Here is a 23,767-nt window from a genome sequence, read left to right on the forward strand (position 1 = left end):
AGGAAAAGAGCTGTTCAAATGCTCTAAATGCGTCCTTAATGATCTCCTTCAGCACAGGAAACATCAGATCATCGTTCATGAGAGAAAGGAGACGAGTCCGTCCCACAATAAGCGACGGTCGACGATTTTTTTCTCCAGTCGTACGGACTGTGATTCATAAATATGAGGACAGGAGGATGAGCAGCCTGTGCCAAAACTATATTCAACTTTATCGTCCTTTTTGTTCAGTTTTATAATAAAGTAATATTCTGTGTGATCTCTGAAATAAAACATAATTTTTGTGTAACCGTGTGATATGATTTTATTATTGTTGGACTTTCTGGAGCGGTCCTTAACTGGTTCAGGTCCTACTTAGAAGGCCGGAGTTATTTTGTTACAATTGGCAGCTATGAATCTGAGCGAGTGGCCATGACTCGTGGAGTCCCCCAGGGGTCAATTCTTGGACCTCTTCTGTTTAACTTGTATATGCTCCCTTTGGGTCAGATATTGCAGAACTTTAACATCAATTATCACAGTTATGCAGACGATACACAACTTTATGTGTCTCTGTCACCAGACGACTGCAGCCCAGCAGACGTACTGTGTCAGTGTCTGGAGGAAGTAAACACCTGGATGAGAGAGAATTTTCTACAATTAAATGAAGACAAAACTGAGATCATTCTGTTTGGTAGCAAAGAGAAGAGGGTCAGCGTTGGTAAATATCTTGAGACTCGGGACCTTATAATCACTGACCAAGTTGGTAACCTCGGAGTGTTGATAGACTCAGATCTGACTTTCAGCAGCCACAAAGCTGTCACCAAGGCAGCTTTTTACCATCTGAGAAACATCAACAGAATGAAAGGTTTCCTCTCCCAGAAAGACCAGGAGAAACTCATCCATGCATTCATCTCCAGCAGACTCGATTACTGTAACGCTCTTTTAACTGGACTTCCCAAAAAGAGCATTAAACATCTGCAGCTCATCCAGAACGCTGCTGCTCGAGTTTTAACCCGGACTAAGAGATCTGAACACATCACACCAGTTTTAAAATCTTTACTCTGGCTTCCAGTCAGTCACAAATTAGAGTTTAAAAGCCTGCTGATGGTTTACAATCTGTGATGAGTTCAGAGAATATAAAGCCAGCAGAGCTCTTAGATCCAAGGACTCAGGTCAGCTGGTCCAGTCCAGAGTCCAGACTAAACATGGAGAAGCAGCATTTAGCTGTTATGCTGCAAACAAGTGGAACAAACTGCCAGTGGAGATTAAACTTTCACCAAATGGAGACATTTTTAAATCCAGGTTAAAAACATTTCTGTTCTCATGTGTCTATGCATGAAATCTGCACAAGTTCAAAGATATCATCTGAACTGTTGCTTGTTTTTTTAAAATTCATTTAAATTATTTTATTTGTTTCTTTATTTTTAATGCTTCTTCCACTCCCTGCTGCAATGCTTTTATTTTATGTAAAGCACTTTGAATTGTTTTGTACATGAAATGTGCTATACAAGTAAATTTGATTAGACAAATGTGTTTTTTGTAGAATATTTATTGAACATTTGCAGTTTCAAAGCTGTCAGTGTGGTCGTCTATTCCATGGAGGTCAAGGAAAAGATGACAGGAGGTTTTGTTTTTTTGTTTTTGGTAATTTCAGGCTCAACAAAGCTGGTTTACTTCTCTCCACCATTTACATTTTAATCTGGAAACCTCACCTGCCCCAGAGCAATTTCAAAATAAGAGACATAAACATGTAAAAGCTCTGCTGCCTGACAGATCAGTCATTTACTTATGCTGTGATGATCCATAGAAGAAGAAGGGCCCAAACGAAGGGCTGACATGTGGGTGGAAGTAATTAACTTTATTTAAACAAAAAGCACTGCAATCTCAGGTAGTCCACAAACTCATAATAGAAACAGACCTTGACCAAAACACCAAAGGCTAATAGTGAGTAAAAAATGAGGACTCTAAATAGAGCTGAAGATAATGAGGAGAGTGGATGCAGGCGAGTAAATGAGGAGCAGCAAACAGGTGTGAAATCTGCAGACGTGATAAAGGTAACTGGGGACATCTAGGGGAAAAGACGGGGAACGACAACAATCAACTCCATCATAAAAACTAAGAATTTAACAGGATAAAAACCAACAAAATATAACAGAAATTCAGCAGAACAAAGGCAACAGACACCAGAGATCTGTGACCAGAGAAGAAACCCTTACATCAGTTACCATCAGGTATTATTCTCTATAATTATCAGTTCAGCTCCCTCTTATCAGGAGTTAGCTTTAAACTTTTTATGTTTTGCTGCATTCTTATCCGTTCTCATTACATGTTGCAGACAAAATCATTAAAACTATTGTTTTTGGATCATAAAATACAGATTTATGTTAAAAATCAAACATGAAAAGGATGAAACTTAATAACTTCTGTTATATAAGTGATATTTTCTGCTTCAAAAAACTTATTCTGAGACGTGTTTTTGGTGTTCTGCTTTAGTTGGTGGCTTAGTTTAATGTTGTTTGTTCTACTTTATTTAAGTAGAACTTTTTTCAAGAGATATTTTCTGGTTACCAGAATAAAAATCAAGGCAAGTGTATTAAGAAGGTAAGAACTTTGTGAACCAACCCGGGCTATAAAAAGCCAAAACTCACTATTTGTTCCAGTGTCTGTTTACTTTTCACTCTTTTTGGTTGGAGCTAGACTGAGTTCAGGACAACTTTTACAAAGTTCACCACATGTCACAAAACTTAATTATAATTCTTCTATTTTGCCTTCGTGACAAGTCAGCAAATCTTTATTCTCATCGTATAAGAACAACAAAATTAAGGTAGAGCTCTCAGATTTGGTGCTATAAAAGAGAGTAAAAGGTCAAATAACTAACAGCAGGTTAAAAAGACACAGGAGTATGGAAGAGTAAAAGTGCCAAAATTAAAAGAAAATAAATACATCAATAAATAATTACTTAAATGACTTTCAAACTTTTTAAATTAATGATGCACTGCAACACAAGGACCATTAAATAATTATTAAATAGTGAAATAATTATATATGTTTTTTACATTAAAATGAATTGGTATTTTAATGAATTAATGACCCATTTAAATAATTATTTAAAGATTTATGTATTTAATTCCAATTTTAATTAATTATTTAATAATGTATTTATTCATTTAATTTTGGCACTTTTACTCCTCCATATAGGAGAGTCAAATAAAAAGATACATAAAAAATAACTATAAAAATTAACATTGAACCATCTGAGCAGTAGATTGCAATTATTTTCCTAAATATACAACCACACAAAATGAGGCATTTCACATTTTGAAAGAATTTATTGTAAAACCGCAACAATCTGAGTTGTGTACCAGTAAAGCGATTAATATTCATACATGTAAGACTGGGTTTGAGTAAATGCAGCTACAGTTTAATGTGTCATACCAGAGAAATCTTTTTGTCTCCTTATGCAAAGGTTTCTTTAACCAGTCCAGGGGAGATAAAGACCGTTTAATCTGACAGATTAATAATTATTCAACATTTTTCATTAAAGCTTCGGGTGAATCAATAATCTTTTAACAGCCAAATTAAACACTTCCTCCTCAGGAAAGTCAGGGTTGTTTCCACTGATCTTTTTCCTTAAAGAGTTGATCAAATCCCCAGTTGTTCCACGGCTATAAATCACAAGTTAATAATTAAGAATAGTAGTAAAAACTCTGCACACACGTTCTCACAGAGTTTACTTTACTTCTGTTAAAATGAGCCCTCATGATTATAAAGTTCCCTCTGCTGTGACCATCAATAGCATCAATGAACTCTGCGTCCATCGTCTCTGCTGGGTTAAGTGTACATTGAAACGTACATCCACTGTAAATAAATAAAGAAAATAATTATTTAGTTTCCGAGTCTGAATAAAAAGCTGGTCGAAGGTTAAAGAAGACGACTTTGTTACCTCTGACTCCTGAAGAGTCATTGCTTTTCCATCGGCGAGCCGTTTGAAGATTTCTGTTGAGCGAGACAGATTGTAGCACCATCACAAATATCTAATATACTAATGTAATAATAATAATAATAATAATATCTAATAATATTTCCAGGTGATTGTTTTCTACATGGAAATCTGATATTTCCCAGTACGACACGTTTCAACAGCTGTCCTCAGAGAAGAAAATTGTTTTCACGCTAGTGTTGCTTTCGTCAACGAAATTTATGACGAAATATCGCGTGACGAAAACGAGACAAGACGAAATGTAAATGGTGGTCTTGTGACGATAACTCTGATTAAATATATAATGCAATATTGTTGATTAATAAAAACAAGACTAAATGTGGTTCACAAAATAAAAACTCTGCTAAACTGTCTCTTTGTGACTAAAACGAGACGAGACAAAATTTAGTGACTAAACATCGTTATTTCGTTCGTTCATTATTTCGAACCACATTTAGTCTCGTTTTTATTAATCAACAATAGGCTATAGCGTTATATAGTTAATTATAGTTATCGTTACCACCATTTAGATTTCGTCTAATTTTCGTCACGTGATAAAGGTTCGTTGACGACGATATTTCGTTGACAAAAGCAACACAAATTCACGCTCTTATTTTTGGTCATGATTTGTCCGACTTTGACTTCACTTACTGCTCATGCAGTCCACGCGAATGATGAGGCTGATGAAGCTCTCCAGGGTCATGTGACCAGAAGAGGCGCCGTAACGCAGAGCCATCAGGTTGAGCATATCATCACTGACCCTCATTCCTGACCGACAAACACACACAATTACAGGTTAGAGGCCCCGTACACCTACACATGGGTATAACCGCCGATTTTTCTGTGCATCCACTCCTATTGTCCACGTGCAAACTCGGTTTTGGGCACCGGAATCAGCTTTTTACTGACTGTAATATTCATGTGTGGTCTGAAAAACTGGGTTTTTGGCACGCAACGTAAGATTACATGCCGTCATCTCCTTGGTTTGACGTCAAAATACACACCACATTCACTCTGTTTAAACACCAATGTAAACGGAGCTTAGCAAGGTAGTGTTGGTTCTAACTTTGCTCACAGGACTTTACAAAGAAATGCATGTTGGGAAAACAGACTTCGACGCAGGACGAGTTTGGCGCAGTAGAGTTTATTCAGGAGAGAGGAATAAACCTGAGTATTTACCAAGAAAAGGACATTTTTATTCACTCAAAAACCTCTCCTCTGCCCCGCAACAATCAAATCCCACCCAATACTTCTGCCCCATTGGTTTGGCTTACAGCCAACATCTCGTGTGTTCTCGAGCCGGACCAAACCGGTTCCAACCTGTACCGGGCAGTTCTGTGCTGTTCTCAAACTTCTGTTTCCACCATTGTTTTCGGACCAAATCCTACCGCATTTTTTAAGAAAACTTTATTTCTTGTGTTTTTCATAATACCCGAGTTAGTTAAATGCAGTGCTTTACGTCATAATAACAATAAAACGAGTAACATACTTCAATGTGCTGTGGAGTATTTACACAGTATTTACTAATTTCAGATGAATATACTAGTACAATCGTCATCTCCTCTACACATTGAGGAACAGAGGCATCGGGGCAGTACAGAACACAACACCAGCATCACTGGACTGGATCTGACCCGGTCAGATCTCAAGTTGGTGGAACAAGAGAATTTCCTTTGTCGAGGCGTAAAACCAGCAAAATAACCTGTTTTTAAAATACCCATGTTAGGTGTGTACTAAACAAAACACACAAAACCAGCTAACTCGCAGATAATTGCTAACTGTCGATGAATCGATGATGACAAACCAACGACGAAGAATTCAAAAACTCAAAACGAACTGGCAAGACAGGGAAAAACAAGAGGGAAGAGACCACAACAAACTGGTAAATGACAAAGGAGACTGAAGGGCTATAAAACTGGGGGGGGGTATAAGTAAAGTAACAGGTTAGAGACTAAAGCTTGAAAGCTTGAGCGTACATATGACCATTGGGAGAGGTGTAATTTGGTGGCTGCTAACTAAGGATTCCTGTGTATTCAGAGAAAAAAACAACAGCTGTAACTCTGTTATAATTATAAACCTCGTTACATTTAATAAGTACAGCAGAACAGCCTGCATGCAGAGACAGCATTAGTTATGTTTTCAACTTCTAAAGCATGCAAAAGAGAACAATCTTCTGTTAAATACCATCAAATAAACTCATTTACACCATCCGAGTTTAACATTCTCAAGAATTCCTCTCGTGGTCACTGAAAGCCTGGATTTTACCTTCCTTTATTATCCTGTTTCCAAGTTTTTAAGTAGTCTGAAGGTTATCGAGTGAAGCTTATTATCTCAACAACATTTCCAGTGTTTGTTAGCTGGCAGGAAATGGCCCGACTTCAATCCCAGGAGCGACTTGTATGAGTGTAACACCCTCAGAGATCACTCAAATATTCACTGTTGTCGTTACAGACGGGAAGTCGTTAAAGGCTGAAAATGAATTACTGTCCAACATAATCTAAGTGAACAACTCTGGATTCAAGCAGGTGTTTAATATATATTAGCAAAAGGACATCAAAGGGGTGATGGCAGGAATAGAGACACTAAACCCAGAGTGAGGAACAAGAACCGAAGCAATGATGACAGATAAATAACGTGAACATAACACAAGAAACCAAGATATGCACCGATAAACTCCAACCCCATGAACACACCAAAAACACATAAACCCCAACATGAGGTGTAATGTACCTGAAGCTAGAAATGCGTTCCTCAGCTCGCTCAGAGACAACGTTCCTGTCCGTGAAACATCGGTCCGAAAGAAGACGTCCTGATGATGGAAACAAACTCTGATCAGATCCACATGTATTAATGTTACAGCAATAAAACTGACCTACAGATACTAAAAAGGTTTAGCATTTTACCTTGTATGTAACGACCTTGTTCCACAGATTAACAAATTCCTTGCTGTTCAGTTTGCCCGTGATTGACGTCTTTTGAACGTATTATTAAGGTAGAACATCTGCACAACAGCTGAATAATATGTATTAAGAGAAGAGCGGGCATGTCTTGGCAGTGTTGAAGCCGTATTAAAACTGGATTACAGACAGTCAGATGTTTAAATATGTTGATTTCTCCAGAATCCAAACGTAAATACGTAATTATTGATGGACATTCTGTTTTTTCCTTCTCTTTGTGTGTTATGTAGGGCTGGGCAACGATTAAAATGTTTAATCTAATTAATCGCATGATTTCCCTGATTAATCACGATTAATCGCATTTGTACGCAAAATCCAAAAGTAGTGTATAGCTTTTAGCATTTAGCTTTATTTTAAATGTGCTGCCATATGAATGAAAGTGCCATAACATTTGTTGTGCAAACACACTTTTAACATCAGCATCTTTCTGTAGTTTTTATGTAGAAGCCTCGTTCCACTGTCTGTTTCCTTGAATGACTTGCTGCTATCAGTTGTGTGTTTTGCCTTTAAGTGATATTTTAGACTGGAACTACTACGCTGAGAAGACAATTCAACTTGGCAGTGTTTACAGATGACTTTGGTTCTGTCGACTCCGCCGTCTGGAAGAACTTTAACATGAAAATGGCCGAGTAAAAGTTCCGTACCCTTCTCCATGTTTGGTGGATCCGCCGATTACTTTCTTTTCCTGTTCCACAGCAGACAGCAACAGACTTTTACAAAATAAAAGCCTGTGAGCTACAGACTTTTACAAAATAAAAGAAATAATAAAACATGTGTTAATGCGCAATAAAATATTTATCGGCGTTAAATAATTAACGAGTTAACGCGATAATAACGACTTAACTCGCCCAGCCCTAGTTTTATGTAAGAACTGTGAAGACTGTCCATGAAGTTGGAGTTAAATAAAGACAAAGAAAGCAGGTTCTGCCCAGTTAGAAACAGAAGGATACATCCATCAGAGCAACCATGCTGCGACAGGCGTCGATGCTGAACCCTCCGGATTTTAAGTCTCCTAAAGGCAACAGAGCAAAGGAGTCAGTGGTCCGGCTCAGCTTAGAGCTCTCATCTTGTAGGGTTTCACAGTTCAAACCTTTCAGGATGTCCTCATTTAGAATAATCTGGAGCTGCTCAGCATCCACTTCTTCATACTGAAAAACAAACCTTATTCTTGAGTGAACTTTTTCGACGGAAAACAAATTCAGACATCTTCTGTTCCAGCCTGCAAATACGACTGGATCCGATTAATTTCTGTTCACTTAAACAGGCCGAGGTAAAACATAACAGGCTGAACGACACAAATGTTTGACATGTTGTATTACGACTTTAAAAGAGGCAGTCTGGTCGGTTCAACTGATGAATTAACTCAACCTTAAAGCAGCACAAGAGAATTTTTGTGAACCTTGAAACGATGCGTTTTTAACTTGTTTTGGAGCACATTCACTGAAACTGTCCTACAGAGCCCAGAGGCTGAAATACCGCAGGTCACAATATAATATTGTGGGCGTTTTATGGCGTCTCTTCAGCCTCTTTTACATGACAACAAATGAATGTGTATGGCTGTGCATGTGCAGGGCTCACATGGAGATTTACTGTTAATTCCACAACTGTAGGCGGAGCCAACAGATTCTGTAGTGTTAAAGGGATAGTTGTGTTTTTTATCGTTAAGTGGGGTGTGTGCAGTAATTGTAAGGAGTGGGCACCTTACCTCCTATGGGCAGTGATCAGAACGCTCTCTGTTTGGAGAAGCAGGGAAACCCTGATGGAAGAGCCAAGCTACTGACAGCAGAGACAGAAGAAGAGCAAATTCCACCATCTAAAACAACTCAAAACTGTAGCAAACGCTACATTGCAGATTTTCAGACCGTTGTTTACTTTGGCCACGTTGGTCCACGTCACTGCGTAGCATATCCTGCCACTGATTAAAGGGATAATCCGGAGTAAAATGCACTTTAGATCCGGAAATGTTGCTGCTGCACCTGCCGCTAAAGACCGTGGTGAAGTTGGTTTGATATTGGATATTCGACAGATATTCACAATAAGGAAATAAGGTGTCTTTTTTTCCCAATACCTCCCAAGCCTTGTGACCTAGTGACTCCAAACCAATGCAGAATAGTTCTCCTATGTAGTACCAACCACACACACCTTTTTGTACACCAATTGAATGCACACTCTATTTTATATTCATTTCTGTCGAATATCCAATATCAAACCAACTTCACCACGGTCTTAAGCGGCAGCTGCAGCAGACACATTTCCGGAAAGGTACTGGCTTGATTAAATTCATTCTGGACTCTCTATCCGACCACATGAAGACCTCGGGACACTTCGGTTTGGCTTCAGGGACCCTCTACTCACTACCACGTAAGTGTTATGTTGTTTGGAGCTGTAGAAGAGGTATAAAAATAGCGTTTTGTAGCGGCGATACGATATGCCCTCATCACTTCCAGGCTAACGACTTTTGGCTAAAAACGGTCAAATCGAAATTCTCAAAACACATCCGAATGACATGATTTTGATGTCAACTCAACGTATGTACTCCCAATCATCCCGTAAATTGATCTAAAGTGCATTTTACTCCGGATTATCCCTTTAACTGTCACTCACAGTTCCTCTGGTTGAATCCCAAAAACAACAACTACAAGACAGTGAAAATTATTATGAAATCTATCCGGTGACCAGGCTTTGTGGCTATGTTGCAACACGTATCATCTTGTAAATCTTTGCTGAAGAAAAGCCCAGGAGCACTGGAAAAAATGCCCCTCCAAAAATAAGTAAAAAAACAACAAAAGACGTTTTTGCTTGAAATAAGCAAAAAAATCTGCCATTGGAACTAGTGAAAATCGGCTTGTCAAGATTTCTTGAAATAAGATGTGATATTTGGGACTTTTGAGTTAAAAGTGATCTTGAAATTAGCTTAAAAATCTCTTCAAATGAAAAAAACAAAGCTTGTTTCATGTGAAATATGACTCAAAACGAGATGTTTTCAAGACTTTTTCACTTAACAAGATATTCAAGATGTATTGTATTAAAACAAGTCCCTATATCTGGCTGAAATGGTACTTGTTAGGCACTTGTGTCTTATATCAAGTGTAATGAGATACTCAATGAGACAAATATACTTGGTAAGATTTAGATTTTTTCCAGTGAGGAAGATATCCAACAAGTTTGATACAGCTTCTGGTGGATTCAGCTGGTCAGCAGCAGGATAAACAATACAGTATGTATACGGTTTAATGTTAGAAGGTAAGGGCTCATTTATGCCTTGTTCTCAGTCCACACAGAGTGAAAGATTTCAGGTATTAAGTCTATGCAGATGGACTGACGAAGGCCGACCAGGACGAATTCTGATTGGTTGAAAATCCCCCATGCTTCTTTGCTTTAGGCGCTTCGTCCTCATTGTGATGACATCAGACATCATATATGATCAAATATTATGTTTTTAACATGAAAGTAAATCCATATTGTTTATCCTGAGTCTGTATCAGACTTATCTTCCTCATGGGCTTTACTACTGCGAAGACTGACAAGATGACACATGTTTGTGTTTTTCCAGGTTGTTCCAATAAAGCGGAATCCTGGTCACCGGATAGATTTAGTGATCACTCATTTCCACGATGTCGTAGTTGTTGTTTTGGGATCAGATGGCTGGAACTGTGCGTCACAGCTGATCTAGAGTTTGCTGAACCATGGTGTAATGTTTGAGGTTTGAGTGGTTTTACATGGTGAAATTTGCTCTTCTTTTGTCCCTGCTCTTAGCTCGGCTTCTTCTCCAAACAGAGAGCGCTCTGATCGCTACCTGCGGCAGGTGAGACACAACCTCACCTCAAAACACTCAAACTATCCCTTTAAACTCTCTTGGTTTTCCCTAAATGCTCTAAAAAGGAACTAAAATGATGATGACAACAAGCCTGAAGCAACACGTTTAAAGAAAAATAACATTTCTTCATTTTTATGTTGTCTTTCTAGTGTTTTGATTTACATTTCTAATAGGGATGCACCGATCTGCTTTTTTCACCTCCGATACGATATCTGAGGTTTAGTATCGGCCAATACTGATCCGATACCGATATCTGAGGTTTAATATTGGCCGATACTGATCCGATACCGATATCTGAGGTTTAGTATCGGCCGATACTGATCCGATACCGATATCTGAGGTTTAGTATCGGCCGATACTGATCCGATATCGATATCTGAGGTTTAATATCGGCCGATACTGATCCAATACGATATCTGAGGTTGAATATCGGCCGATACTGATCCGATACCGATATCTGAGGTTTAATATCGGCCGATACTGATCCGATACCGATATCTGAGGTTTAATATCGGCCGATACCGATACAAATATCGGATTGGTGCATCCCTAATTTTTAAGATCATTGGAACTCTTTTTGGAGACAGAATTATAGGTCAATGATTACCTTGTCAGAATACTTGCGGAAAAACACTCTCTTCTTTTCTTCCTCCTGTGCATCCTTGACCTTCTTGGGCTGGGAATTAACAGAAGGAAATCATTTTGGTGTGTTTCACTTAGTACTTTGAAGTATTACAGTAAAGCATCCCAACTGAATATGATCACCAACAGCTGTGACTTACCTTTCCAACTCTCTCGTGTTTATGATCACCAGAATTCTCACTGCAGAGAGAGATTTGTATCTTTATACATTCATGCATCATGATTTCTTAATTTGGTTTAAATGCATCCGTGATATTTCTTGCAGAGAGTGTGAGCATACTAGCAATGGGTCTCTGTCCTGGAGTGGATGGTCAGGATGAAGGAGGCCGTCTCGTTGGGATTGAAGGTGCACGGGACGATCAGGTATTCTCCGGGCTTCAGAAAGAGGAGCTCCATCACCTCACGTGCGTTCATGTAGGTTTTAGTCAGGGCGACAGGTGCGTGTGTGCTGAAGAACGAGGCTGGAAACTTCCCTTTCTGAGCCTTAAACTGCAGAAACACACAGATGTTTCAGTTCTCTGCAGCCTCACATTCACCAGATAACTTTAAAAAAAGATGTTTAACAGACTGACTCCGGACAGCTGCTGCTTATCTGTCGACTTCATTGTTGCTAAGAATTTCCACCAGGTGCATGATGGGAAATAACCTTAGAATAATCTAACTGTCTTGCAAAAAGTGAACCTGTAAAATCTGGAGTCTTTGTAAAATCTTTAGTCTGTGACTTAAAACTTTGTCTTTAGAGGTGAGAGGGAGTCAGAAGTCAGTCTGTTGAAGATATTTTCAATCTTTTTAACAGTTGTTTGGGAGGCTTAATATTTAAAAAAGGTGCAGAAGTATGTGTACTGTGAACAAACCGCGAGAGAAAATCGTTTCTTACTTGTTCAGTCACCTTGAAGGAAATCAAGTTGTTCATGTCGGAAAACAAAAAGAGATTTATTTTGATTATTAGACGTTTGTTTCATAACTTTGTTCATAACTGAAATGTTTATACATTTATAAGAAATTATAATCAAATTCTATAATCCCAATTATCCCATTTCATCGGCAAGTGACTTTCCAACATTATACATTCCTCATTTTAAATAATGATGATAGCATTGACATTTAAAGCAGACAGAGACTCAAACCTGCCTTTTTGGCCAAATGGTTGACTGGACTTTGGTCCATTTGGTGTCTTTACTTTCAGTTTTATTCTTCGTCACAGCTGAAGGTTGATGAATAATTAATCTATAGAACTGATGATAAGCTTAAAAAAAAGTTCAGATGATGTTGCTTTATGACCAATGTGATCATAAAATTTTATTTAGCTCACAGGGAAACACCAGAGACCTTTAAAATGCTGCATGATGGAAACTTGGAGCTTAATAATGGTGAAAATATAAAGTGGGACCCAAAGTTTACGAAGACAGCTTCGAGTGAACTTTTATTTTTTCCTTTTTTTGAATTCATGAACAGAACTACGGACAAAACTGTTCCAACTCATGATCTTTTGGTCATTTTATCCACATAAAAAACAACATAAAAATCAGTAAAAGGAATGTCTGTGAATCTGGAAGACTGGCACATTAATAAGCTGCCATTAATCAAAAGTATTTGCTATTTTCAGGATGGATTTGACCTTAACTCGAGCTGTCTTTGACCAATCTTGTTTGAACTTATGAAAGTATCTGTTCCACATGCAGCACATCTAAAGCTTGAGTCTTTCTTTATTTTATTTCTATTGAATGAAAACAGGATAGAAACTAAAAAAATACATGTGTAGCTATAATTGTACACTGTTTTAATGTTGCTTAATCGACCTTTTTGATGTTATTTACTATTTCCAGCAAATAGTCGTTCAGTTTGATCGTAAATATCTCTTCATTATTCGTTCATTTAATCTAATTTTGCTGCAGTAATATCGAATAGTTAAATAAAAATGTAGTTTTCTTGATGTTTTCATGCATATCATCCAATAAAGAACCATATTTACCTCAAATATAGAGAATCCAATGTGAAGGTTTTGCACCAGGTGTCTGTTCCTCTTGTCATGATCTTGCATGAGAGACACAACTGTGTTTTTCTCTCCGTCTCTCTCTGAATATTCGCCACAAATTTTGACTCGATACTGTGGATTAGTCCAGAAACTGTCTGGAAGACAAAGGGAGGAACGAGGTTATTTGCATGAACAGCATAAAAATATGGGCTGTATGTGCCACCTTTTCATTACATGACAGTAAGACTGTATAAGTGGTACTACTTCAGCTGAGGATTCAAGCAAACTGAGCCAGTATAACCATACAGTGATGTGGAAATTGGTCAGAGAGTAAAATAGTTATTAGTTACTAGTTACTAGTTATTAAACCTGCTGTTATATTTTTCTGTTGTGATTTGTCTTGGAGCCAAAATGGAAGATTTGTGCAATTTTAGTTAGATTCCGCAGATTTTTTCTAAAGTTTTGACAGTTTTAAAAATCTATATTTAAAGTGCAACAGATAGTTTAAGGCAGTGGTTCCCAAACTTTTTCTAAAGAGGGCCGGAGATTTTCCATGTAAATTACAGTAAATATACCTACTGTATACAGCAGATCTATTAGCTGAATTTTAGCCCATTAGGCTGTTGTTATTATTTATTTATGTTATGTTACTGTCATGTTAAATGATACAGCATAGTCTTAAATGGAAATAGCTGAAATCACAAAATAAGAATAATAACATTAATAATGTTAGATAAAAGCCTGTTTAAGAATTTTTAAAAATCATATTTTATTCCAGCATTTGTGAACTCACACAATTATTATTACTATTTGGCATAAAAAACTTCCAAGAGTGAAGAACATTTAAGAACATTTTAATGCCAAATACAACCACTTCTTTCACATTGTTAATCAATAAAGCAATTGGCCTACATAAAAAAAACTTATTTTGCAAATAATGAGTCTAATTTACTGTTACTCAGCAATCTGAAGACATAAAAGTATTATTTCCTTTGAGATTGGTGCAGTACTCTGAAAAAGGCTGCGAAACCAGTGGCCAGAAAAGGAATGATATATGTACCTGTTAGGAGTCGCCATACGACTTATAGAGAATGCACAGAGAGAAATAAGATTGACGGTGTTGAAGTCGGGAGGCAGGAAATATATTACGGACATATTTTGGAGGGCCATAAAAAATGACGTGGTGGGTTGTATCCGTAGTTTGGGGACCATTGGTTTAAGGTCTTATTTGATGATCTGAATACCTCTGTTGTTCGTGCAGCCTCCAGCAGTCGTTCCTGCGACCCATCGGCCTTCGTACATTAACGTCTCCCAACGACAGGACGAGTTCTCATCCAGGAAGTCCGGACCTGTGCCGCAGATGTCAAAATCTTTGTAGAACTTACACAGATCTTCCATGGTCATCCTGTGGAAATCGTAAAAAAAAAAATGTTATGGAACATAAAACATGAGATGATGGATTCAAGCTCGCGTTTTCACAAAAGAAAATCATAATATTTGTTTGTATTTTGTCATTTGAGAAAAGTTGCTCACCAAAACTCTCCGTCATTGGCCACCGAAAGGCACGTTTCACGATCACGAGAGCTCACAGTTTGCCACAAAGAGGATCTACGGGAAAACATTTACATTTTTCATCAGTTTTTCAGCTCTCAGAGAAATTATGTGGCCTGAAAAGCAGGGAAACAACCACGGAGTCAAAATACTGTCAAACGCTGTTTACTTTAATTATGTTTGTTGTATTTTTTTAATTGTTAATGTCTTGTAACTCAGAGAAAGGTCATGTATGGAGGACTAAAACTGCCACAATCCAAAATAAGTACAAACATATCTAAATGGCTAAATGAATAAGTTTATATGATGATTATGAAATGAATCTTTTTTCTGTTTTAAGTTTGTCTTTATGTCACCATTTATTTACTTTGACTCTCACTGTTCAATTTTATTTATCTTTATTTCTTTTTATGTCTTATCTGCTATTTCTGTTCTTTTCCTTTACATTGTATTGATCTATTTATTCCCTCAAAATGATTTATTTCTTTATTTTATGTTAATTTTACTATACAAATTCATTCTTAGGTGTATTTACATCTCTATTACTTCCATTTTCTCCCCAAAGCCCATTTATTTGCATGTTTTATTTTTATTTTTTGTATAACGAATAAAGAAATAAGTAATTTAACAACCATGGAGTTAAAATACTGCCAAACACTGTTTGTTGGCGCTTATATTTCAATTTTTATAGGCCTCTACGTACATTTATTGCCTTGTTCTTTAGCGTAATTTGCCTACAAGCTGTGAAATTCTTTAGATTTTGGGGCATTTCTTGAATCAGACACTGAGTCGGGGTTATTCTCACCGATCGCTCCAGTCTCCCTTCCACTCTCCTTTTCCCCAGGGGTTCCACAGACGCACCAGGTGGACAAGTGTCCCACGGCTGATCATCTGACAGCACAGAAGTCATTACTTTGAATTATAATTAATTATAATTAAGCAAGACTCTCGCAGTATTTATCAGTATATCTTTCTATCTATTATCAGCATTTCTGTCAGATTTAATTCCTATTCCAGGTTTAAAGTTTCACCTGTTGGACACCCGTCACAGCGTAGGCGTGACCCAGAACCAGTCCATTCGGTGATATGGTCAGAGAGGGCGTCTCCTGAAAGCAAAACAACCACGATGAGCGAATGAACGAACAGATCAAACCAAACAGGTTACGTGACAGCAGTGAAAACTGATGAATTTAGATACTTATGGTGTAATCTGATTCATTGTTAAGGTGATTTTAACCCAAACTGGGTTTAAAGAAGCCCGTTGGTTTGAATGAAACCTCTCCGGTCCAGTGCACATGAAGCCCAGCTCAACAGTGGGATGAGTTCAAGGACAAGACAGCTGTTTTACAGACGTTTAAGTATAGCAAATATACAGTCTTGGTAAATATTAACAACACTGTGTGTGTCTACAGGGATCAAAATCCACCAACCAGCACGTCTACAGATGACTAACCAACAGGTTTGTGGCTCATCATCTTTAATGCAACGCTAACAGTCGGGTCTTCTGCTTCCCTGATTCTAGTCTCTGTGGCGGTTTCATATTTAATGAGTCTTTTAATCTTAGTTAACAAAATAAATTTACAAACAACGGTTTAAATCTGAACATTTATCTTTAAAAGAAACCTCTTCTATATGAAAAAAGTGACAAAAACCTTAAAAAAAATCCACGAGTTAAGGATGGAAAGAGCTGAATTTAAACCAGGGCTGTGTTCGAAAACCGCATACTGCATACTCATCGATCACAGTATGCAGAGCGTTTACCCACAATGCATTTCGCTCCTGCCCGAGCCAAAATCAGCCGGCCTGAAGCTGATTTCCCTTAAGCTCTAAACTCTGTAAACTTTAGCAACATTTGAAACATTTTCAGGTGAGAAAGTAGTCGTTTAGATCCCCAACGTGTTGAAAACCTGACAAAATACCGGCTATTTACAATTTTGTTCCCACGAATTCGGCGCTACTAAAGCTAGCCGCAGTGAGCAACGCACTTCCGGTTATTTTCACAAAATAAAATACCCGTTGCCTTTTATCATAGGGAAAGCCATTACCATACAATTGGTGCTTTTGTTTTGAAAACAGGAAGTGAACCTACCCTCGTTGTAGCTAGCTAGAAACTGCTGTTGTGACAGAAAATGACGATCGGCGACGCCACGTAACGTTGCATCTTGGGTAGTTTGAGTATGAGTAGTAAGCTCATGATGCATACGCAACATTTCGGAGAATCTAGTATGCATCCGGGAACTTCTCGCTTACTCAAACTCGCATACTAACTCAAAAAGTTAGTAGGAGTAGTAGGAGAAGTATGCGGTTTCGAACACAGCCCAAGTTTTGAAAAGCAGTTTTGCTTCTGTGAGACATATGTCTACGTACCCTTTGAGGTGTGCCACAGCTCATCAGTGTACCTGATCGAGCCGCTCTGCACATCAGCTCCCACAGCTGGAGCGGGGGCTCAGACAGCTGTATGCACATGTGAACCCCACCGGTGAAGTCCATCATAGCCTCTGCAGGAGTTCCAGCGGACATGTCGGTGTAGGAGCCACAAACCCTGGCACACGTGGATGTGACGCTTTCTTAGAGAAGCTAACACAGCGGACACAAAGCTCATAAATGTGACAAGCAGAGTCCTTACTTGGCGTACGCTTTTTCCAGCAGAGCCGGCCAGAACTCGTTCTGGTTTTTGGAGTGAACGAAGATCAGTCTGCCATTGATTGTTGGCAGTTTGTCATCGATCACAACATCCACCCATCTCCCAAATCTCCAGAACTGGATATATTCAAGGAAAGATCCAAGAAAATGAGTAGTTACATATATATATATATATATATATATATATATATATATATATATATATATATATATATATATATATATATATATATATATATATATATGTATATATCAGACATTCAAGAAAATATGGTGTGACGTTCCATCAGAGTCAAAGAAATCACACGTTTTATCTAATATTAGAAAGAATAAATCATGAAAATGTTCCAAAATAACATTTATATTGCTGCTGTGTGTGTTCTTCATGTTTAATCTTTGATAAGATATTAACTTAAAGCTGCTTCCTCCATCTGCTGAAGTCCTGATGTAAGTTAGACCTCAAACACTTCCCATCATCACTGCTTCCTTCAGATAATCTGATGCATCGTTATTTAACACGCGACCGACCGCGACTGCAAAATTTATGGAGGCGTTGATGCTGCTTTTGGCCATGTGTGCATAAGGTTCACAGGAAATATACATTTATAGGTATGAAGTACATAGTCTGAGTTGCTCTCATTCTACAGAGTGAAGGATTCTGGGTAATGCAATGGGTTGTTTTTGGAGATGACAGTTAAATTTAGCTGTTAAAAGTTAATTTTAGCCAAAAGGAGGACGATTACCACAGATTTCATTCCAAAAAGGGTGAGGTTGGAAAAACAATAAAGAAGCCGAGGCAGCAGCTGCACAGGACAAACACTTTTTACACTTTTTTAACTCAAAAAGCAGATGTTTGTCCACACTGACTTCAGCCTTTCTCCAGCAGAGCTAAGCTGAATGGTTAAAAAAAAAAGGGCTGAAGAGAGTTTGAGGAGCTGTGTGCAACCAACACTGAGTGTCCACGCCCCCAGGAATGGGCTCTAAGGAAGTCCAGTCCAGGATATGTGTTCACCTCCCACAGAATAATATAAATGTATATAAAAGGAATAAAGAGTCTAGGGGCAAATCGAGCTGTTTAGTCTGCTGCCTGGTCAGTGGAGATGTGTATAGCATACCAGCCATATCAGTTCTTATTCTTATTAAATACAGATCAAATCATACAGTTCACCATCATAACTGCAAGTGTCGTGTGTCTGAATCTTGTATGAATTCTATGAAGGAATTCCACTAGAAAAGGAGCTTGGACTTAAAGGAGAGTACCTTGGAGTTACTGTAGGAAGCGCTCCTGCACAAACAATTCATTTAAATCAGGAGTATAGGTTGAAACACATGAAGATATCACAGCAAAGTGATAGATTTATGACGACGGGTGCAGAGATAAAAGGGAGGAGCTCCGTTATGATGCGAAGCCACGTTTCAGGTACATCTGTGATCCAGCACCACGTGATGAAGTGGCACAAATCAAATATAAAAGCCCTAAATTCAGCTTTAAGGCACCTCAGTTTGGGTGGTGGCATCATCCTGTTTAAACTCTCTGAGCCTTAACCGGAGGAGCCCAGCCACCATTATACAATTTTACATTTGTATAACTGAATGTAATGAATGTGTTCAGTGTAAGAGTTGTGTTCTTGGTATTTACCCTGAAATGAAACAGCCCGCAGTAGCTCTCATCAAACCTTTGCTCAAGAGGAACAACTTGCCTGAGGATGTGATTCTGGAGAGTCAGAGCTCCAATAGACGCAAGAAACCAGCAGTTTCCTTAAAAAAAAAAGAAAAAGGAAGACGTCGTCAGAAAATCAGGTGGACACAAAAGCTAAATGTAATGAGAAATAAGTCTTCCCACCAAGTACTCCTTGACCAAAGTCAAACCTGGACATCCCGTCAAGGGCAAAGGATGGATTAGGAGCAATTCTCTGGAACAGAGACGGCGCTAATGAGTCGGTGCAACTTTTCAAACATTTAAACAATTCAAACACATCATTTCTGATCTGTCCTTAAACAATTCTTTCTGTATATTTCTGCAGTCTACATAGAAATAGTGATGTTTCAACACAAGCCATTCAAATACCTCTTGGAGGTCAGAGTTCATGATCAAAAAATCGTCTGTGCTTTGGAGGCCTGAAACTGCCGTAATCCAGAATAAATGAATGGCGAACCAGATAAGTTTAGATGATAATATGTGCTACTAAAATGGGGGAAAAAAGGGAAAATAACAAAGAATAAAATACAATAAATAAAATAGACAAAAAATACAAAATCAAAATTAAATTAGAATAAATTGATAAAGGAAAATAAACACAGAAATAAATACAAAAATTCCAGTTAAAACATTCCAATTAATAAAAATGAAAACATTTTTAAATGTAAGACTAAATAAATAAAGAGATGAACACAAGCCTAAATGAATTCAGTTTATGGCGGTTTCAGACCTCCATACAAACAGATTCTTGACTTCTTGCTGAAGATAATAACAGGCAGGCAGCCTCCAAACTTAAACTCTAACCGGTATGAGGTTTATTCTCTGTATCTAAGACTGTTCAATCAAACACTGTTGGTCTGATTAAACTGTTACTCCAAGACAAGCTTTGAAAGTGTTAAACTTTAGCTTGTTAATAACTTCGGCCATATCACTTTGGCCATATAAACTGAAATCAGAGTTTGCCATTACAGTTGCATTGTTAAACTCTTTCCAAGATCTAAAAGTGCTTATATAGTTTTTAATCTCCAATGCTTGATTAATCATTTCCAAAATGTGTTAGTTTCCCCATTTCAGAGCACCCACCGCTGGTCTCAGCCACACCACTCGGGCCAGGTCGGAGGGGCTCAGTATCCCCTGGCCGATGGAGCTCCTGTCCGGTGGGAATACATCGTCGACGAACTTCCCTTGTCTGGTGACACAGTACTCTTTCAGCTGTTTGTAGTCCTGGCCGAAGAACCTGTCGGGTTTGTTGATGCTCCCATAACCATCCTGCTTTTTACGGGCCTCCATGATGTTCAGACACGCACCGGGAGGAGGCATCACTGCAGGGTTTCAGCTTTTTCAGATAGATAGGTAGGTAGGTAGTTAGGTAGGTAGGTAGGTAAGTAGATAACTAGGTAGGTAGGTAGGTAGGTAGGTAGGTAGGTAACTAGATAGGTTGGTAGGTAGGTAGGTAGGTAGGTAGGTAGGTAGGTAAGTAGATAACTAGATAGGTAGGTAGATAGGTAGGTAGGTATGAGGATAACTAGATAGGTAGGTAGGTAGGTAGGTAGGTTGGTAACTAGGTAGATAGGTGGGTAGGTAGATAACTAGATAGGTAGGTAGGTAGGTAGGTAGGTAGGTAGGTAGGTAGGTAGGTAGATATATGTGTAGGTAGGTAGATAGGTAGGTAGATAACTAGGTAGGTAGGTAGGTAAGTAGATAACTAGATAGGTAGGTAGGTAGGTAGGTAGGTAGGTAGGTAGGTAGGTAGGTAGATATATGTGTAGGTAGGTAGATAGGTAGGTAGATAACTAGGTAGGTAGGTAGATAACTAGGTAGATAGGTAGGTAGGTAGGTAGGTAGGTAGGTAGGTAGGTAGGTAGGTAGGTAGGTAGGTAGGTAGGTAGGTAGATAACTAGATGGGTAGGTAGATAACTAGGTAGGTAGATAGATAGTATTATCTATCACATAGAGAAAGTTATAACACAGCCTGTGAGTTAAAATTTGTTTTATTGATTAGTTTTTGTACTTTGCTTGCAACTAAAACATTATGTCAACTCCAACAGGGATCACACATAAACCTATGACACATAAACCTATGAAGAAGCATGGCCTATTATGTCTAAAAACCACATGTAAATATGGGCTTCCTGGTTTACAGGACTGCAACATGACACTGGAGCTTTCTGCTAGCCAAACTGTGAAATCTGAATCTACTTGTTCGAAAAAGAAAAGATTATCTCACCTTGTGATCTTAAGAGGAAAAAGGTGTGCAGCTGAAGATAGGTCAGTTAGTGTTTCGGAAAGGAGAGGCTTCCTCAAGAGAAATCGTATCCTTCTGTTTGTCAGCCAGATATCGAAATTACCTTTGAATAAGCTTCGCTCGTGGTCACCTGCAGCTTAATCCTCCAGCTCTCTGTTGCTGTTGGCTAAACAGACTCGATGGCAGAAAGACAGAGGGTTTCACTTTCAGTGGAATGATCCTGCACCAATATATTTTTATGGACTCACAGTTCACCTGTGTTTATGGCTTTATTGTATGCTTACATCCTTAGGGTGGGACAGTTGCTATTAATTATTAGTCAAGTACCAATAATTGGGGGCCTAGCAGCGAAGCTGCGAAGGCACCCATTGTGTTAGTAGCTTTTCTTATTATTGATCCGTTTCTGCTGCAATTGAAGTCTATGGCAGCCCCATTAACGCAATGCGAGAAAGTTGTGAAATTTGGCACACTTAATCAGCCAAGTGCCAAAGCCAAAGTCAAGAAATTTCAAGCCCCAAGAGCTTACTCTCTAGCGCCACCAACACGTCAAATTTCAAAGTGCATTCAGCCTAATAACTTTTGAATACTTGGTCCAAATTTCACAAACAAGGCATCGTTGGAATCCTTGGATCATGACGAGTCCAACGCACCCTATGACGTCAATTTGCGTATACTTAGATTTTCCGCCATTTTGAATTTGATCAAAAAGCTTAAAAAAGCATTTCAGGTCACACAGATTGTCAAATCTTCACGAAACTTGGCACATAGACTCTTAAGATCAAGCCGCACAAAAGTTATCTTGTGGAATTTTTAATTAGGCTTCCGATTTTCCATAAAAGCCAATCAAAATCGAGGTTGACGCCGCCAAACCGGAAGTGAGGTCATATCGTGGCAACCATTTGATGTTATGACGTCAACCTTCTAACACAGACTCCAAACCGCTAAGGTAAGAGGCCCAAGAAGTTTGGTGACGTTTGGCCAATAGGTGGCGCTATATGTAGCCAAAATGTCTTTTTGCTTATATCTTTGGACTCTTTGGTCCAAATGTCACACATGAGGTACCAATGGAATCACTCGATAAAGTCGGGGATATTGCACCTCATGACGTCATCTGCGCCATCTTGGATTGTCCGCCATTTTGAATTTAATCGAAAACCTTCAAAACACATTTAAGGCCACGCCTATTGTCCAATCCCGACGGGACTTGGCACATAGAATCTTCAGACCAAGCCACACATAAGTTATCAGGTGGATTTTCTCATTTCACTTCCGTTTGCCCGTGACAGCCAATCAAACTCTACGCCGACATGCAAACGTGACATTTGGCCAAATCTCTGCGATCCATTGATGTATCGAGGCCAAACTTGCTGCATGGACTCAAGACGCATTCCTGAGCAGCCCAAGCCTTCCCTATTGTGCCAATATGCTAGGCCCCCACATTGCTGCTTGCAGCTATATTTTACATTTACATTACTTCGTAACCAGGTCACGGTGACTATCAAATTTCCCTCAGCTAAAAAAGGAAAAAGGTCGACTGTCAACCTTTTTTCTGTGAAAAACATAACATTTTAAGAAAGCATCCGCATTTGTATGCATTTCGATAGCATTTCTAGCGAGAACTAATCAAATCAAATCAAATTTATTTATATAGCATATTTCATGTACAAACAATTCAAAGTGCTTTACACTATGCATAATATTTCAGAATCTTTGCTCAGAGAATGTAGACGATCTTTCATTTAGTAGTTTCGCCGAAGATTTTGGCATCTCCTTGAAAAAAAGTTAGAATAACACGTTTTGTACCGTTGTTAAGGTGGTTGCTATGGACGCTGCTATCTCAACTTCACTGACATGCTTCGACATTCCCCGTACTTTTTGTTTAAAAAAATAAATATTTATATATATATATATATTTATATGTGTATATATATATATATATATATATATATATATCTATATATATATATATATATACATATATATATGTATATATATATATATATATGTATATACATATAAATATATACACATATATATATATATATATATACATATATATATATATATATATATATATATATATATATACATATATATATACATATAAATATATATACATATATATATACATATATATATATATATATATATATACATATATATATATATACATACACATATATACATACACATATATATATATATATATTAGGTAACAGAAATTAGGTCGCTGACGTTGAGATAGCAGCGTCCATAGTAACCACCTTAACAACGTTAAAAACG

The 23,767-nt window shown here is 38.1% G+C and overlaps 1 protein-coding gene across 1 annotated transcript; it reads right to left on the bottom strand.

Annotated features, from left to right (window-relative positions):
• Positions 1 to 3,758: 3,758 nt before the first annotated feature.
• LOC142366836 (calpain-1 catalytic subunit-like) lies at positions 3,759 to 21,627 on the bottom strand. The gene is made up of 22 exons (XM_075448822.1): positions 21,467 to 21,627; positions 20,323 to 20,575; positions 19,384 to 19,453; positions 19,180 to 19,298; positions 17,524 to 17,657; positions 17,265 to 17,439; positions 15,929 to 16,003; positions 15,703 to 15,788; positions 14,880 to 14,954; positions 14,591 to 14,751; positions 13,344 to 13,501; positions 12,249 to 12,260; positions 11,652 to 11,860; positions 11,512 to 11,551; positions 11,337 to 11,405; positions 8,003 to 8,060; positions 7,863 to 7,924; positions 6,859 to 6,927; positions 6,686 to 6,764; positions 4,607 to 4,723; positions 3,920 to 3,972; positions 3,759 to 3,834 (listed from the first exon to the last, which is right to left on the bottom strand). The coding sequence occupies exons 2-22, from the start codon at positions 20,557 to 20,559 to the stop codon at positions 3,808 to 3,810; spliced, it is 2,085 nt and encodes a 694-aa protein (XP_075304937.1). The 5' UTR covers positions 20,560 to 20,575; positions 21,467 to 21,627; the 3' UTR covers positions 3,759 to 3,807.
• Between the last annotated feature and the right edge of the window lie 2,140 nt (positions 21,628 to 23,767).

Source organism: Odontesthes bonariensis, chromosome 17, assembly GCF_027942865.1.
Source record: "Odontesthes bonariensis isolate fOdoBon6 chromosome 17, fOdoBon6.hap1, whole genome shotgun sequence".
NCBI classification, from domain to species: Eukaryota; Metazoa; Chordata; class Actinopteri; order Atheriniformes; family Atherinopsidae; genus Odontesthes; species Odontesthes bonariensis.

Bases quoted from the DNA above. Each gene is read 5' to 3' on its own strand.
- LOC142366836 (XM_075448822.1), bottom strand. From the start codon at position 20,559: ATGCCTCCTCCCGGTGCGTGTCTGAACATCATGGAGGCCCGTAAAAAG. The intron at 17,440-17,523 runs GTAAGGACTCTG...CACGTGTGCCAG, and splicing joins CTGGAAAAAGCGTACGCCAA to GGTTTGTGGCTCCTACACCG. The intron at 15,789-15,928 runs GTGAAACTTTAA...CTGTGCTGTCAG, and splicing joins CTGTGACGGGTGTCCAACAG to ATGATCAGCCGTGGGACACT.